Source organism: Cryptomeria japonica, chromosome 4 (assembly GCF_030272615.1).
Source record: "Cryptomeria japonica chromosome 4, Sugi_1.0, whole genome shotgun sequence".
In the NCBI taxonomy this organism is placed as follows: Eukaryota; Viridiplantae; Streptophyta; class Pinopsida; order Cupressales; family Cupressaceae; genus Cryptomeria; species Cryptomeria japonica.
Window position 1 is genome coordinate 580,851,455 of NC_081408.1, and position 18,217 is coordinate 580,869,671.

General features: G+C 32.0%; 3 protein-coding genes and 1 non-coding gene across 4 annotated transcripts; 1 reads left to right on the forward strand and 3 right to left on the reverse strand.

Annotated features, from left to right (window-relative positions):
- Window positions 1-2,442: 2,442 nt before the first annotated feature.
- Window positions 2,443-5,346, reverse strand: LOC131070950 (protein TIC 214-like). The gene is made up of 4 exons (XM_058006653.1): window positions 5,141-5,346; window positions 4,480-5,029; window positions 3,457-4,311; window positions 2,443-3,294 (listed from the first exon to the last, which is right to left on the reverse strand). Exons 1-4 carry the CDS (start codon window positions 5,344-5,346, stop codon window positions 2,443-2,445), a joined length of 2,463 nt encoding a protein of 820 aa, XP_057862636.1.
- Window positions 5,347-14,542: 9,196 nt separating this feature from the next.
- Window positions 14,543-14,615, forward strand: TRNAM-CAU (transfer RNA methionine (anticodon CAU)). The gene has a single exon. It is a non-coding gene; the product is annotated as a tRNA-Met (tRNA).
- Window positions 14,616-14,926: 311 nt separating this feature from the next.
- LOC131070951 (NAD(P)H-quinone oxidoreductase subunit 2 A, chloroplastic-like) lies at window positions 14,927-16,822 on the reverse strand. The gene is made up of 3 exons (XM_058006654.1): window positions 16,481-16,822; window positions 16,251-16,338; window positions 14,927-15,765 (listed from the first exon to the last, which is right to left on the reverse strand). Exons 1-3 carry the CDS (start codon window positions 16,820-16,822, stop codon window positions 14,975-14,977), a joined length of 1,221 nt encoding a protein of 406 aa, XP_057862637.1. The 3' UTR covers window positions 14,927-14,974.
- A 503-nt stretch (window positions 16,823-17,325) lies between these two features.
- Window positions 17,326-18,102, reverse strand: LOC131070966 (small ribosomal subunit protein uS7c-like). The gene has a single exon (XM_058006678.2). It carries the CDS (start codon window positions 17,907-17,909, stop codon window positions 17,442-17,444), a length of 468 nt encoding a protein of 155 aa, XP_057862661.1. The 5' UTR covers window positions 17,910-18,102; the 3' UTR covers window positions 17,326-17,441.
- Between the last annotated feature and the right edge of the window lie 115 nt (window positions 18,103-18,217).

The window sequence follows — 18,217 nt, forward strand, 5'->3', positions numbered from 1 at the left end:
CATGCAAATTAGATCCTCTACTCGATAACGAGGCCAAAGAAAACGTCTGATTTTTGCTCTTGTATCTATGCAAAGAGGTTCATCTTTTTCGATGAGACCTTCGTCATTTAGTATCGCTTTACTATTTAATCCTATACTTTGATCTATAGGGGTTTCTAGATTCAAAAGATTCAAAATTCGAAATTCTCTACGATGTCTTGGAAGGAGAATATCTTCGAAAATAAAAGAACTTGAAATTTTTTCATTGACATCCTCGATAGTTTTTCTTTTTCTTCGTCATTGAGATCTATCAAAAAGTTGAGATCTATCAAAAAGATTTACATTTATTCTCTTCTTCTTTAGTTTTAAGAAGAGACTTGCGATTTTGTATATCAAAAATCGGTCATTAAAGTAACCCGGTACAAGTGGCATAGATCTTCGCCTTTCATCGGCAAAAATTCTCAAAAAATCATTCTTGTTATCTTGGAAGCAACTCTTGAGATACAAAATAGTTTCCAATAAATCCAAGTCGAGCTCTCCGTTTTCCAAATAGGGCGTAGTTAGTTGGGCTACAGCGGCTTCATTACCTAATTTCTTTTTATCTAGAAAACGGGACGCATTTCTGCCCTTGGAAAGCCAAGGAGCAAGTGGCAGTTTTTCGAGCTTGTATTTGGTTTTCCAAACGCGAATATTTTTCGCCATTTCTCGATACGGCAATTTATCCGTTTTTTTCTTTAGTCTTTGGGGGTTTTCTTCTTTTCCCCCTTCCTTTTCAAAGCGTTTTCGACCCCTTGGATGTTTGATTTCTTGTTTATTTGCTCCTTTAGATCCGTTTTTGGTTTCTGATGTGATGCCTACCTTTTTATTTTTATTATCAAATCCAGAATCCAATTTTAATTTCAACTCATCCCATCCCTTCTTATCACCTTGAGAATTTTTCTTCGCATCGCGTTTGAAAATAATTTTTTTGATTGCTATTTGCAGTTTCTCTTTCTCCGTGTTTATTTTTTCATAATTTCTTTTACGATGATAAATATTTCTAAAGTCTCGAACTATAAATTCATTTATTTTCTTTGCAAGTTTAGAATCTTGACGAAGTTTTTTTCGGAGTTCCTTTTTTTCTTTTTTTTCTTTCTCTTGTCTACGTTTTTCAGCTTGTCGAGCAGCCTGTCTAGCTTTTATGGCTTTTTTGTGCTCTTGGAACCTTTTCTTTAGTTCTTGCATTCTCTCTAAGCGTTTCTGCTCATCTTCTAGCTTGAACGCCCTTTTCAGGTTCTTCACTTCTTCTGGAGTAGTCGCCAATTCTAATTTTTGCAATCTCTGCTCTTTCATCTTTTGTCTTTCTTGTTTTCGTTGTCTTCTTTCCTCTTTTATTTTTCAAAGTTCTGCGAGTTTATTCCTTTTTTCATCCTCTCTCTTCCTGAGACTTTCCATTACATAAGCATCGACATCGAAATCTTGCACTATTTGAATTTCCCTGAATTCCCACATGTGTTTGATGTGTTTTCGGATTATATCCGGAGGAAAAAGGTCATCAAGGTTTGAGGCATTTTTCGCTTTTTTTCTTATATCTAGAAACAACCAAAAATGGAATTTGTAATACGAATTCTTCCTAGTTGTCGAAGAATCGGAATTGTTCTTTTTCGAAGAATCAAAATTCTTTTTCCTCTTCTTCTTGGAGTACCCAGGATTCTTCCTCTGTTGAAAATTGGTAATAGCTTGATAATCTGGTTCTGGTATGTATTGAATCGCGGGTCCGTGATTATCTTCTTTCGAATGATCCAGATAACTATAAGCGAAAAGATGATATCTGTGAAGCTTGATGCGGTTTTTTAACCGCCTCAAAAAACACGCGAATTGTTTTTCTCCCAAAAAGGATGCAAAGTCATTCTACCCGAATCGGCTACTAATAATTTTTTTGTTTTTCTGCGGCATTATTCTGTAGCCAGCACACCATTTCAACCACTGCTTCCAGTCCTTAGCAGTCAACTCTCGAGGATCGTTACAATTCAATAGTCCTTGCGAATCCAAAAAGTCCTTGACATTTTGTTTGATCAAAGGAGACGATGCTCTGGATTTTAATAAATCCTTCGCATAGGAGCCTTTCATGCTTATTACCTGTTGCCATATCTTGTGAAATACATATTCTTGAGATATTTTTGGGGTTTCCTTCTTTTTGATAGAAGGGTTTATATTTCTATTTGGAGTGAATCTTTTTTGAATTGCCTCAATATTTCTACTCAATTGGACGTAAAATTCTAAATTGGACTCGATCAGAGTCAAAATACTTATTTTGAGATCGATAAGTGTTAATTTTGCCCTTAAATGAAAAACTTTCATAAAGTAAGGCATTTTCTTCCTAATGAATCGAACGCTCTTGTTTTGGAAAATAGAACCAAAAATTTTGATTCGAATTAACCCTTTTTTCAATCTGGATTTTATGTCAGGAGAAGGTTGATTCATTCAATTTTCGAAGTCAGCTCGCAATTTATTATGAATATCTCGATTCAACAAATATTCTTCATTCATCTGCTTGATTCGCTCATGAATCGTAATTGTCCAATTGTCTGGATCTGCGAGATCCAAATCTTGGATCTGCATTGAAAATGGTTCTAATGGATCTTCCATTATTTCCAAAGAGAATTTAATATTCGATGTAGGGGTGGTCCTAATCATTACAGGAGGCTCGTCATTCGTTTGAATATTTTCTGTCCCAGTATCTGGCCGAATGTCAAAATATCTTACGAGTCTTGAAATCGTAATATCTTTTTTGATTTCCCTTTTAGGATTTGGCTTGCGACGTGGCTTTTGCATCATTTCTTTTAGTCTCTCGAAAAGACTCGACTGTGGTCGAGGTATCCAATTGTTGACCACTGATACTTTTCGTCTTTGAGAACGGACAGCTCCTTTTACTAAAAATCTATGAAAATCTCCTTCATATGGATAACTAAAGACATGTATGTCTTTAGTTACGAGGTCCTCCTCTGCTTCGTCCTCCGCTTCGTTCGCTATTTCTTGTTCTGGTATTTGCTCTTGTTCTTCTGATTGTTGGTTCTCATCTTTGAACCATTGAGAGAAGCCTTTCAGAATTCCTTGTTCGCTCTTTTTTTGTTCATCTTCAAGCTCTAGCTCTTTTATTTTCTCAAAGGGTTTAATAACAATTAAATGCCGAGCTTTTTTTGGACGAGTTTCCAAACAATCTTTGACACACATAGTATCATAAATGCCCGATATTATCGTTGAGGGCCATTTAGGCACAATGCACCTATTAAAGTCTCGGATTCGAGGTTCATAATCATTAACAATCGCTTTCTTCTTCAGTTCCATGAATTTGAGATAAAGGGCATAGAAATCAAAAAAATCTTGAAAATCTTGGTCTTCAAGTTTCTTTTTATTTTTCTTTTTAGTGTTGCTCTTTTTAGAAGGAAGATCCTTATCCGAAATCTCCTGAGGGATCTTTTTAGTATCTATAGATACCTTAGAATTTGGTAGTTCATCTGAGCTCATTAAAAAAAATCGCTCATAAAGTAAAGCCTGCTCCGTAGGAAGAACGCTAACAAGCAATTCCGATTTCGTACCGGTGGTTTCAAGAAAAATCTGCAATAAATATTGAATGAATATTTTTTTATTGCAAGAAGCGATTTCCTTTTCTATCCGTCTGGTTAGAGGCGCCGGAGCCAATGTTTTCAACACATATTCGACTGAATCTTTCGGATAAACAGCTTCAAATCTTGACAATAAATTTGCCAATGAAGCGTCATCCAAAAATTTCCTTTTTTCCTGTTCTTCTAATAAGAAGATATGAATTTTATCGAGCCACCATTTGGAAATAATTTTTATTTTTTCGTTTCGTGGTTGAACGATTTTCTCCTTATTTTTTGGTCGAATGAAGGAAATTCGATCAAGTTGGTTGGTAGAATCATGGGCGTTTTTCTGTAATTGCTCGGTAGAATCATCTGGAGGTAGCATCCACGGTGATTTAAATTGATTCATCGACCCGCGGAATGGCCCGCTCAGTAAAGGATCGTGTATTTCTGGAAGATAATTTCCATCTTTAGTTCTAGAAAATCTGATTTTTTTTTCTATCACATCTACAAGAGGGGATCCATTGCTTAGAGCTCTCACTCGATCTTCAAGTTCGAGTGCTAGGAAGCTTTTTTTCTCTCCTTTTTTTGATACCCATTCAAAAAGGTGATCCTGATTTCGATCAAGACTTTGATCGCCGAGGTTTACCATTTTTGCAAAGAAAGAGATACTGGGTGGAGCTGTGAAAGATAGTCTTTGATGCCCATCACTGAGACAAGCATCAAAGAAATATTCGGCTACTTGGCTCTTCACAGGGCCACGAAGAATGAAATTTCCTATACCCAAGTATCGGGTGGGTACGTTAAATCGGTTATAATCAAAAAATAGTAATGGCCAGGTTTTTATTCATATGTTGGATAAAGCCAAATCTGCATCAGTTTCTTTGTTTAGTTCTTTTAAGGATAGCACCCTTACCATTTTGTGAGAAAGGGAAGAAAGAGAAACAGCTTTATCAACAGAAGCTTTAATTTTTTTTTTCTTCTTTGAAGTTTTTTGTTTATAATCATCTTTGTAAGCTTTTTTCTTTTGATCAAGTTCTTGCGAAGATTCCTCAAATTCTTCTAGAGGGCCCTGAAGAAAGGCTCGATTATCTACATATTTCGTCATGAAAAGTGACGGATTTTTCCCGCAGCATGCCAGCATAAAGTAACCAAAGAAAATGACTTGAAAAGTCAAAGCAAAGAGCTGCCTCCTTTTGCCCAGTTTTAAAGGCGAATCGCCTTCGACGCGTAAACAAAAGAGGTTCGTGATTTTGACGAATAAAATTTGCCCTGTGAGCCATCCGGCTGCAGTGCTCATCAGAAATAAAAGGCTTCCACTGTACCTAAATAACATGATGTTGATGAGCCGCGGATAGACGGATTTACCGAAAAGGGCAGGATTCAGCAATTGGAGAGTGACTCCAAGAAAAAACTCGATCACCGGATTATTCATCCAAGGGAACAACACATTGGAGAAAAGAATCCTGATAAAAAGAAATAAAAAGACTGGCACAAACATTAGAGTCATCGCGTGAGGTTTCAAAACGAAGCTATAGATAGGGCACAGATAAATGGATGAAAAAATTATAACTTGCCCAAGAAACGAACCGCTAAGAATCAATTTTCCCGTAGGAATGCTTTTATCACCATTTGTATCTAAGATCTTATCCTTAATCAACAAGGATCTGAGATAATACATCTGAGCTGGACCGATTGGCAATGTTGATAAAAACCCATAATACACCCCGAAAAGCACAATTGGAATGCTCCTTTGTATCCAAGGCAACAGAAAAGCTATCATTTTTTAAATCCTCCTTATTTTAATATTAGAATTATTACTTTGATCTGGTATCGAAAGTATACAAAAAAGATGTCGAGGTCCACGATAACGAAACATAAAATACTACTTATTTTAAATAAATAAAAAAATTGGAAAGAGGAATAGAATATTTTTAGAGTTCAAAAACTCTATTTAAAGAAATACATCTTTTTTCCATTTATATTGACTATTCTTAAATAGTAACAATATCTCTATTGGAAAGCTTATATTTTTCAAGCTATTATATTAAATAAGTCCTCCCTATGATTGAGGGATGAATAGTTCTAACAAGAACGAGGTCTACTCGACATGGGTGTCGAACGTAAAGTATTTTACATGTTTCTTCTTGATTTAAATAAAGCATACTTTCGGTGATATAATTTAATTCGACCCAGCTTGCTTCCTCCTCTTCGGGCCCTTGATATGGCACTTTCGGCACATTTTTTAAACCCATGTTGTTACTTGTTTCTTTTTTTTTATCTTTTTTAGGCACATATTATTTTACTTTATTTTTTATTAAAGTGCAACAATTTTTTTTATCTTTTTTAGGCACATATTATTTTACTTTATTTTTGATTAAAGTGCAACAATTTTTTTTATCGATATATTATTTTACTTTATTTTATTTTACTTTATTTTTTATTAAAGTGCAACAATTTTTTTTATCCATATATTATTTTACTTTATTTTTGATTAAAGTGCAACAATTTTTTTTATCCATATATTATTTTACTTTATTTTATTTTACTTTATTTTTTATTAAAGTGCAACAATTTTTTTTATCCATATATTATTTTACTTTATTTTTGATTAAAGTGCAACAATTTTTTTTATCTTTTTTAGGCACATATTATTTTACTTTATTTTTCATTAAAGTGCAACAATTTTTTTTATCCATATATTATTTTACTTTATTTTTGATTAAAGTGCAACAATTTTTTTTATCTTTTTTAGGCACATATTATTTTACTTTATTTTTGATTAAAGTGCAACAATTTTTTTTATCCATATATTATCTTATTTTATTTTTGATTATCGTGCAACAATTCACACTGTCTAACTTATAGCTCCCTTCTTCGTGGACGAAGTCGATTTACGAATTATCTATCATCTATACAATATCTTTCCTATAGAAAGATGTTTATCAATATCCTTTCATTTTGTTTACTAAATGCTTATTTCCATCTCATGCATGTTAGTTATAGCATGAACATGATATTATTTAGATATTATTCAGATATTGAATAATATCTAGCTCATATTATATCCTTTTGATCCACCTTCGCTGAACTATATAACGATATGCGATTATAATATTGTATTGTGAAATATTTCATCCATGAAATAGAATTAGCTTGTTGGATGCCTTGATGGTGAAATGGTAGACACGCGACATTCAAAACGTCGTGCTAAACAGCGTGGAGGTTCGAGTCCTCTTCAAGGCAGACATACTATAATGTCTATTGAATGAGCAATTCAATTGATATTATAATTATAATATCAACAAATCGAATTGAAATAATATCAATTTTATTTTCTTTTTTGATACGGGCTAAAATACTCAAAATTATTGTTTTCAAAGTCTTGCAAAATCGGGACCGATCGAATTTTAACAAATAATAGGAATCTATAGAATCAAATGAAAGATTATTTCTTCGGAATAAAAAAGAAAGAGTAAACATAGTAGAGAATATTTCATCAAGTTCAAGCGAACTGACTTGGTTCATATTTATTACTATGCTTACTCTTACATCATCGTAATATCAATTTATATTGAAATGAAAGATCTAGGCTTTTTTATTCTTATTCAATCCTTCCGCTAATAAGCAATCAATGGCATTCGGAGAAAGCCATTTTGTTTTTAACAATGTATCGATCATTTGTTTAAATAACATTCTATTAGAGAAGAATAAATTTGATAAATATTCATGACTTTCGGATAGAGTTTTATAAATAAGAGATTCATTAGATGATAAATCTCTATTTTCCCTTTCTCCCTTGAGCAAACGTTGTTTAAACTTATCATCCCATGTTTTTTCACGGAACCAACGTTCACTTATCACCGATTGGGAATATGGTAATACACGTCTCAATCGGATACCAATTTCTTGAAAGCGTTTGAAACTTTCAAAATTTTCTTTTTCTTCCATTTTAATGTTAAGAGGTAAATCGTCATCATTAGTCTGAATTTTCATTCCTAGGGCTATTTTTCTCACCTTTTTACGCTTTAGAATAGCCTTTAACGTTTTTTTAATACTGAATTTTAGGTCCCTTGTTGAAGAATAAGTAAGATAAATACTCTTCACGAGTTCTTTAGGAACAAAAAGTTCTCTTCGTTCAAAAGCAGGGTGCTTATTTAGAAAGCGAATACTCACGGGATCCCAAAGAAATCGACGAGCTAGATAGATTACTGGCGTATTTAAAGGTTTATACTCCGTTGCATACTCTTCTGTGTCAAATTGATATATTCCCATCCTTTGAAACTTATTGTATAAGAATTTTGCTTCCCAGAAAGCAGCTGTCTTTCTTTCTAGAATATCGTCCTTTGCAGCATAAAGAGGTCGGAAGTCGGGACCAGACATCAGAAATTTCTTCCAATACAAACTAGAAAGATGGGTCGGTCTTTCTTGAAACCTTCCAAACAGATGAAGATAATCCAATAAAGGATTGTCTATTGTTATATCTTTGATATGCTCGAATCGATTGCTGCGAATAAAACTAAAACGCCAGGTCCTAGAATCACAAACTATAGGAGTTTCCTCTTCTTCTCCGTAGGAATTTCTAAATTCTTTAGATAAAACGATTTTATCTAGTATAGAAGATAATCCTTTTTGCATCGTATCTCTTTTGAACTGAGGAGCAATTGTGATGTAATCAGAATTACCCCGATATATTGCCAACGATGGAAACTCTTCCAGAAGACCCTGTAAAAGACTCGAAGCTAGAATGAAATCATTCTCAATGAAAGGATCAAAAGGACTCCAATTCTCGGAATTTGATTCCGATAGAAACCAACAATCTTGAGCTACTGATCCGGCCAAGCAACCCAAAATATGATAGAATATGGTAAACTCTTTCGCAGCTGTTCCGGCAATTGAAGGTTCTAAATACCATTGATGCAAATAGTTTGCCCTTCGACCCTGGAAATCTAGAGTAAGCCTTAGGGAATTTTTTAAATACGTTAATTTATTTTGTATAATAGCTTTCCCTATCTTATAGGGAAGTCCTTTAAAAAATTCACTGAATTTCAGATCATAATTGCAAGGACCCCAATTTGATCTATACAAAGCTACCCCAATTATATCATTGTCTATAGCTGAAGTATTTTGGCTCCTGCTAATTAGAAATATTTCATCAGCAAGTTTTGCTAGATCTCGCGTAGTAAAGCCTTTGGTAGTTAATCCAAATTCATCATAGCAGTTCCACTCTTTTCTCAAGTAGAGCCCTTTGTTACGTAAAAGCAAAGGAAATTCTTTTTCTCGATGTGGGGCAGGCAACTTTTTAGTGTTAATAAATGTATCGAATCTTCGTTTACTACGAGGAGGAGTTATTAGAACTGGATCAATTTTTTTTGGAATATGAGTTGAAGCAATAACAACAATATTTTGTTTGATGGTGGTTTCTTTTTCACCATCAATCGAATTATATGGATCCCCGAGGAGTTCTATCAATAATGCAATAAGGAAGAAATAATCATTCAGTTCATGAATGCTTGGAATCCATATGACGCAAGGAGACATCAATTTTGCCAATTTGAGTGCAAACACGAATTGGATTACTCTTCTCGCAAAATACTCTGGAGGGTTAGGATCCCCTACTCGGTCATACAAAAACTTATGGGGTTTTCTATCATAATGCACTTTTTCATATACGTCTTTTGGCCTGCCTGACCAGCCGAGAGACCTAAGGATATTTTCATGCTCAAGGTATGATTTTTTAGCTGAAGATGTATACTCGGGTTCATAGCGAGACAGAAGTTTCTGCTGCCTCAAAAAACTTTTAGGAGATATTCTTATTAAAGGTAAATAAGAATCTGCTGCTAAACTTTTAGCCAAGTACGATCGTCCAGTTTCCTTAGGCCCTATCAGCAAAATTCGATTCGAAAGGGACGGTACCGGGTAGAGTGGGTAAAATCTCACTTGGTCAGATAAAGATGAGTGAATTGGTATCGAAGTAATCTTCTGATAAAAAGTAGCGAAGATCGGCATTTCTGCTAAAAACAATGAATTTAATTCGGAGTTCATTAGGCCTATTCTATGAGTTAGGCCTAGCTGAATAAATTCAGCTAAATATCGAAAGTAAAGAAGTCCCGGCTGTTCTCTTTTTTCAAAATATTCATGAAAGAAACCAATAGGGGGAGTTAACTTCGATTCAAAGTAAGAGATTTGTTCTTGTACTAAAAACAATCTATTTTCTCTCAAAAGGAAAATTCGTACAAAATTGTTTTTACAATTGAGTGAAATTGACTAGAGTCTTTTAAACGCCATTTAATATTTTTGACATACCAAATTTTCAATAGTAGCAATAATCCTATATCATCAGGATCCGATTCCATCTCGATATAGTCCAGAAATGTAAGCCAAGAACCATACCAATTTAAATTAGAAAAATTTCTAAGCATTCTAAAAGATCTAATCATTTCTCCTACTCCGTTAAAGCAGGAGTAATTATACTGCAAAACTTTGATGAGATAGAAGTTCCTATAAAACTGAACCAACAATAAGGGAATTATGCAAGAAATATAAAAGAAAAATCCAATGAAGATACAAAGAAAAATATCATATTCCCGAACATTGAGTATATATTTCCATGTATCAAATGATATTGACGTATCCTTTCCCTCAACTACTGTTTTATTTATTGATTTCAATAAATTGGAAACATCCAAATGGGATAACAAAAGATTCAATTTCGGGAGAATTTTCTCTCTAAATTCCCACTTTAAAAGTCTCCAAAATTGATGATAAAGTGCCCACAAAATATCCAAATTGTGATCCGAATTTTGCCTAATATTGTGCAGGATTGATACCAACTGATCACTACTATTTATTGGTATTTCCGGAAAAGTAGCTAAAAACATATTTTTAGTATATTTCCAACCTGTGGAAGTAAAAAGCCATAACCATGCCCTATATGTTTGAAACAGACCCCATTTCTCAAAAAGAATATTTATTTGAAGGGTCTTAAAAGAAACTAAGAACTTTAGTTCTGAAAAGAAAAACTTTATTTTTTCTTTATTGAAAAAGTCACCTATGGTTTTGTCTTCCATTATGTGGTTCAAACTTTCTGTTGAACTATATTTTTCTTTTTCTGCAAATTGATTCATTCGCAAAGATATTTCGGACAGTAGATCATCTTGGTAAGAAGTTTGAATAAGATCTATGTTGGAACTAAAACTGTTTTTAAAATATTGGTTACAGGTGTTTTCTTCTGAATCTGAACTATTTAAAAAAGGATAGCAAGAGTTTTTGTCAAAATTGACAATTTGTGGGCTTATTAAAGGAGTTTTATAAATATCTTCAATCGATAAAAAATCTATATTACTATGAATAATAGAGTTCAATTTATTAAGTAAATTAGACGATTTATGCAAATCATGGATTAGCGCTTGGTCACGTAAATATTGATCCAATAATCGATTTACTTGTGACTTTATGAGTGAGATAGTTTCTTTCTCTGAGTACACAGCTCTCATCTCACCAATACACAAAGAAAACAGATTGTTATGAATCGGAACTAAATTGGGAACTACATTTAATAATTGTCCATATGTTACATTCTTATTTTTGATATGAATCCTCTCCATGTAAGAAGCTAATCTTTTTTTATAATTTAAACGAGGACGGTGTAAATAATCTAAAAATTCAAATGTATTTGCTTTGTAAAAAGAAGCTCTCAATGAATTTTGATTAGAGAGTGTTAAAGGATTCAACCAATTGTCTCGATCATCGAATATTGCCGAAAGACCCGCGTTATTCAATAATTCCATGTAATTTTTTCCATTATCGAATACATCAATAATCAATTCAATTATCGGTTTCTCATTCAAACCTAATGGTGATATTGTTTGTTCATCGATCAAGGATTCAAGATTAGGAATTGATTTAGATTTTTTTTCATTTTCAATCAGATTGATATTAATCTCGTCCGAGATAATCTTATAAATTTTATTATCAAAAATTTTATTGGGATTTCCAAACCAACCCCAATGTTGAGTAGTCCATAATTCAATTGGATCGAACACTCTATTTTTTAAATTGTTTTGTTTGGAAATGGACAAAACATATTCTAATCTTTTTTGAAATATTTCGATCTGAATGGACAATACAAAAGCGTTCAAATTCCGATTTTGATTTTCAACAGTTCGAAAAATAGAGCGATTGAACCATTCTTTCTGACATTTTCTCCAACTTGATGAATGCTGGGTAATTGTATCTTGTGTTACATTATTCAATTTTATCCAATTTGTTCGAATTGGATCTTTTAAATTGCGACTTAATGTTTTGATTAAATAGATTCTATTTAATATTTTTCGTAATTCAAAATTGAATTCCAAATAGTATTTATTCCATACTTTTTGTAATTCCAAATAGTATTTATTCCATACTTTTTGTAATTCCAAATAGTATTTATTCCATACTTTTTGTAATTTCAAATAGTATTTATTCCATTCTTTTGTCAATTGAAAAGAATATCTATTGAATGTTTCTACGAATTCAATATAGAATCTTTTCAATACTTTTTTCCATTCCAAATAATACTTCTGGGACGATTTTGAAAAAGCATACTCATCCAGTACAGTTTCGGATTCTAAATCGTCCAATGCAGTTTCAGATTCTAAATCGTCCAATACAGAATCTGATTTTAAAGAATACTTAGAGTATTCATTAAATACTTTTGATAAAAAGACGTTCTTCAACAAATGGAATCTCTTAAACGTTTTTTCAAAATGCTCGTCAATTTGAATCTTGTATTTATTCAATATTAGTTGAATGAAAATTTCGATGTTATCATCCTTTGCTATTTGATTTGTATATTTATTATCTTTATCAAGAATATTGAGTAGCATAAAGAAAGAATGATGCTTTAATTTATCTCTGTAATTGAAGATCTTGTTCAATAATATATTCTTGTTAAGTTCATATAATTCATTCATGCGATAATCCACATCCAGGACAATTTCATTATAGTAACCCTGATTAGGCTTAGTTATTGATAGAGTAAATTGATCCGTTATTTTAAGAACAAATTTTTTCAATTGAAAATCATCATTTAATGTTAATTCTTCTTTATTTTGATCACAGGATGAAGAAGATCTTGAAGATAAATTCTGATTCAGAAATCGAATACAATTTAATTGGTTTATCTCTTTTCTTAGATTCCATCCGGGATCTGATAAAATATCATAATTTACAGAAGGATTTTTAAGAAATGTTTTAACCTTCCATAGATCAACTATTCTATTCTTTTCTAATCCCCTGAAATATTGAAAAGCGTCTTGCTGCCCTTTCAACAATTTGAATTTTTCACTGGGTTTCTTAGTATAATTAATACTTATAGATGATTCATCTATTGACAAATCATCAAAGAACCCTTTGAAAAATTCCGATTCTGAAAAGGAATAAGATTCTCTTATTCGATCTGATTCTTCTTGTTCCATTTTTTCTTGTTCCATTTTTTCTTGGAACATTTCTTCCAATATTTTCTTACATTTATCCCTTATTTCCTTGATTTTTTGCAGTTGCTCTTTGTAGTTTTCGATTTCTTCAACTCTTTCTTTCCTTTCTGAAATTATGGAATCTTCTGATCTTGAAGAGAAATCAAATTCTTCTGTTTGAACTAATTTTTTTTCTAGTTGCTCAATTTCGTTTTCTAGTCCCTCAATAATTTCGTTTTTATGAATTATCGATTCCCTCCATTCATAAAGGTTTTTAGGTTCTTTTTCAGGTTCCCAATATTCGTTTGGAATCGAATTAAAAGATGAATCAATCTCCCATTCGACGCCATTCGATTCCTTCTCCGAAGGACTTTCCCAACTTATTGTTTCTTGCTTCTCAGATATTCTATCATCTATCTGATTCAGATTTGTGTTAGAACTTGATAAAATCCAAACATGTTCTTTTGGATTGAGCAAGCAACGTTGATATCTCCTTTTGCCTTTTGGCAAAGACATAAAAAGATGCGGAACAAGCAACAAATTTTTCTTTCTAGCCCCAAAATGTTGTACATATGGAAATATCTTCATCAAATTATATGATGATTTGTCTCTTTCAATTAAAGCTCGAGTATTTAAAAAATAGAAAAGTAATGGTAATGCTATTATCATTATAGCTTTTATTGCTTGCCCTTTTAAAATAAATATATGTATATCCCGTATAAGTAATGTACTAAGAATCCGAAAGTCAAAAAGCTTAACAACACTTTCTCGACCAGAAAATATTTGACTTAGCAATCTCACCAAATTGGATTCGTTCCATGGAACGAATATTTCCATCATGTTATCTTTCAATTTCGACTGAACGCTAAAGAACCAAACTATTTCTCGGTTCTTTCCAATAGGGTCCGTAGACCACGGGTTCTCATGTTTTTTCATAGAGTTTTTTTGTATTGTAAATAATATAATGTAATTTTGTAAACGCTAGAATGTGATTATTACTAATCAAATTGAATTATAATAAGAAAGACGCAGTTAATGCAACTTATTCAACTAACTTTGTGCAATTAATTTGTACAAAAAAAGTTCTTGTTATTTATAGAATAGATAGAGGCGAAGACGATTTGTCTCCCCTGTTTACAGAGAGAGAGTTTAATTAGTAAACAATGCAATATTTAAACATTAATAATAATACCTACAGAAGAGAGGAAGATTTTTTGTGGATACTTTTTTTAAAAGGGCAAAAAATAGATAGGTATCTATTATACGAAACCAAACATACCAAAAATAAAATAGGATTTTTAGACCCTATTTAGAACGATACTTCTTTCATTCAATTTTCATTAATTTAAGAATCTCTATTTGTACCCCCCAATTAGATCTTATCTATCTGTATTGTTCCTTTAATTAGCATTTTATCCTATAGAAATTGCTAACAATCCCAAATCTCTTTCTTATTGAAAATTAGAAACATAAATTAGAATTCAATTTAAAATCAACTTTTTTTATTTCTGCTTTACCATGGCATCCATGGCTGAATGGTTAAAGCACCCAACTCATAATTGGGAAGTCGCGGGTTCAATTCCTGCTGGATGTACTACAATAAAAAGTTATTGTGCTCTACTCACAATAACTTTTAGATGAAAGAGCAAGGTTATCTCGATTCAATTAAGTGTCGAGATTAGATTATCTACGTCCATGTTTTTGTAATTCTTTTCTATTTAAAATAGAACAGAATTACAAATATTTTATTTACGCACGTTTGAACGACTTTTTCTCATAATGAAAATGTATATTTATGGTAAATATGAACTTCTAATTTAACGATCAAGTTGATTTTGTAATTAGAAGTTCATCTAATAATTTAAGCCTATTCCCTGCAATTTTAAGAATTTTAAGAATATGAGGGCAATTCTTACTTTTTTCAGTAAGTAGAAGATTTATAGAAATAAATTTCTAAAATAATGTATCCTGGGCAATTGCAACAATTGGATTCATTACTATTCCCAGTAAAGTAGATGCCATTACACATACAATCATACTAAATTCGATAGAATTTTTTGAGATTGAAGAAGATAATCTATAATTTTGCACGTAGGGAGTTATTTCTTTGTTTCTTTCAGTCATTAATAACTTAATTATTTTCAGATAATAATATATTGAAATAACACTCATAAAGAGCCCTATCGAAACTAATAAATAGGAACCTGCTTGCCATCCACACCAAAATAGATAAAGTTTTCCAAAAAAACCTGCTAATGGAGGAATACCTCCTAGAGATAGCAGACATAAAGATAAAGACAAAGCTGAAAAAGGGTCTTTCATATATAATCCTGCGTAATCCTGAATGTTATCTGTTCCTGTACGTAGACTGAATAATACAATACAAGCAAAAGTTCCTAAATTCATAAAAATATAGAGCAGCATATAAGTTATCATACTTGCATATCCATTATTTGAGTCTCTATCAATTATTCCAATAAGGATATATCCAATTTGACCTATCGATGAATATGCAAGCATACGTTTTATGCTTGTTTGAGTAATAGCAATTAAATTTCCTAATATCATGCTAAGAATAGCTAATATTTCCAAAAGAAGATGCCATTCGTTCAATGAGAAATAAAAAATAATATCAAAAATTCTAGTGGCTAAAGCTGAAGCAGCTACTTTTGAAATAACAGAAATAAAAGCAACGACTGGAGTGGGGGAGTTAGAGTCGAAAAGAGGAATTCCCCCTCCTTTCTCTCATTCAGAACCGTGCATGAGACTTTCTTCTCGCACGGCTCCTAAGTGATAAAAAAGATTAGTGGATTCTCTCTTTTTTATTACCTTCCTCGTGTATGTATAAGATTGAATCTATTCAATTGATAGAATAGAATCGCTAATCCTTAACTTTCCGAGGAATCCTTACTCAGTGGTTATTATGGTAAATCCTTTTTTTTTAAGTTCAGCAGTTATGAAAGAATTAAAAATAAAAAATAAAACCATCTGATTTAAATCGTTCTGAATAGTGATGCGATGCTCATCTTAGGGTAATCTTTTTGTCGACGGATGCCTTCTTTTTTAGACTCATAGTTTTTGAAGAATGAAAACTTACTATGTAGCATCTACGTAAAGAATAAAAATATTGTACACGTCATTAATCTGATCCTTTGTAAAAACTACCCGTAATAACTAACTTGTAAAAGCTATTTGTTGATTCAATCAAACAATTTAGTTTGTTTCTTACTTTGCTTTACCTTAATTGAATTCAACTGAATTTTTGGTAAAAGTGATGTCTTAGCCCAAGTGGGAATAACAGTCTTTTTTCCACATGTCTATAGAGTTTTTATAAATAGAAACATCTCTAAAAAAGAGATTTAGAAATGTCATAATTTATAAAACGAATCGCACTCCTTCATATACATCGGGGGTCCATTGATGAAAAGGAACTAGGGAAAGCTTAAATGCAATTCCTACCGTTATAGATAGAAGTGCAATCCAAATTCCTGGAGAGTTATACATTTGTGTATTTATAAGACCATTGGCTATTTCTTGAAGTTCAATCTCTCCTCCAGATAGACCATATAGCCAAGAAAGACCATAAGCAAGAATGGAAGAACTTGTTCCACCCATAAGTAAATATTTCATAATAGCCTCATTAGACCGTACATCTCTTTTGGTATATCCAGATAATAGATAAGAACATAGACTTAAACATTCTAAAGATACGAAGATAGTTGTTAAATCATTAGCACCACATAAAAACATTCCTCCTAGAGTAGCTGTTAATATGAAAAGCAAAAACTCTGTTACAGCCATTTTTGTACATTGAATGTATTCCACGGATAGAGGAATACATAAAGTGGAACATAATAAAATTAGAAACCAAAATATTTTATTAAAATTGTTTGTTTGGAAATTACCAAAAAAACTGATTGTAGGTTCTTCTCTCCATTGAAATAGCAAAAAGGTTGTGCTTAGCACTAAACTGGTTAAAGAGATGAAATAAAACCAAGTTGTCTTTTTCTGATCAGAAATGAAGTCGATCACTAGAAGAAGGAATAGGCCGAAAATCAGGATACATTCTGGAAAAATGGAACTTCCATAGAAGAGAAGCAAATGAAATTCTTTCATAAAAATGATTTAAAAGTATTAATTGAAAATGAGTTTTTCATTTTGTCCGGATCATAATTTAGTAACTTCAATGAATCTTCGAGCAACATTTTCTTTCATTTACATTTCTATAAACCTGATGAATAAGATTGAATATTCATCCATAATCTCCTTATTATCATTTATCTACGATTTATTTTTCATTCTTCTTTTCCTTTCGTTTTCATTCCAATAAAAGAAAACTTACTTTGTCAAAATTTATCCAAATTTTCTTTTATTGGCCAGAATGCAACAAATCTGTGGATCTATTTATATAGTTAGTGGGTTAATGGTAATGCGCAAAAGCTTTATTGGATTCTGCCATTTTATGAATCTCCTCCTCCTTGCGTATAGCATTGCCTTTCTCTCTGGCAGCATCCATTATTTCGTAACTCAATTTGAAATGCATATTTCGACCAGAACGTTTTCTGGATGATTCTAATAACCAACGAATAGCAAGTATTTTTCCTTCTTTCTTTTTTATTTCAATGGGAACTTGATAAGTGGATCCACTTACACGTCTTGATTTTACTATTAATTTGGGAGTTAATTTTTGTATTGCTTGACGTAGAACAATTAGTGGATTTTTCTCTGTTTTTTGTTGAATCTTTTTTAGAGATTGATAAAAAATTCGATAAGCTAATGATTTTTTTCCGTGTTTAAGAATACGGTTAACGACCATGTTAACTAATTGATTATGATAAATCGGATCAAATTTCTCAATTTTCTTTTCTACAGTACTTTGGCGTGACATGAGTGTGAAAAAGGTTCATAAATTTATTTCATAAAGACTAATAATTACTTATTTCGGCTTTTTAACTCCATATTGTAGGGTGGATCTCTAAAGGTATCAAAGATCTCCCTCCAAACCGTACATACGACTTTCGTCGAATACGGCTTTCCACATGATTCCATCTGTATATATAAGATATTCATTCTTATGCATTCAAATTATGTTTACTCATTCTCATATTGAGTATCTGTTTCCTTTCTTTTGCTATGATTAGAAATCTTGTATTTTCTATATCTATACGATTAAGTCCTTAGGTTTAAAAAAAGAGT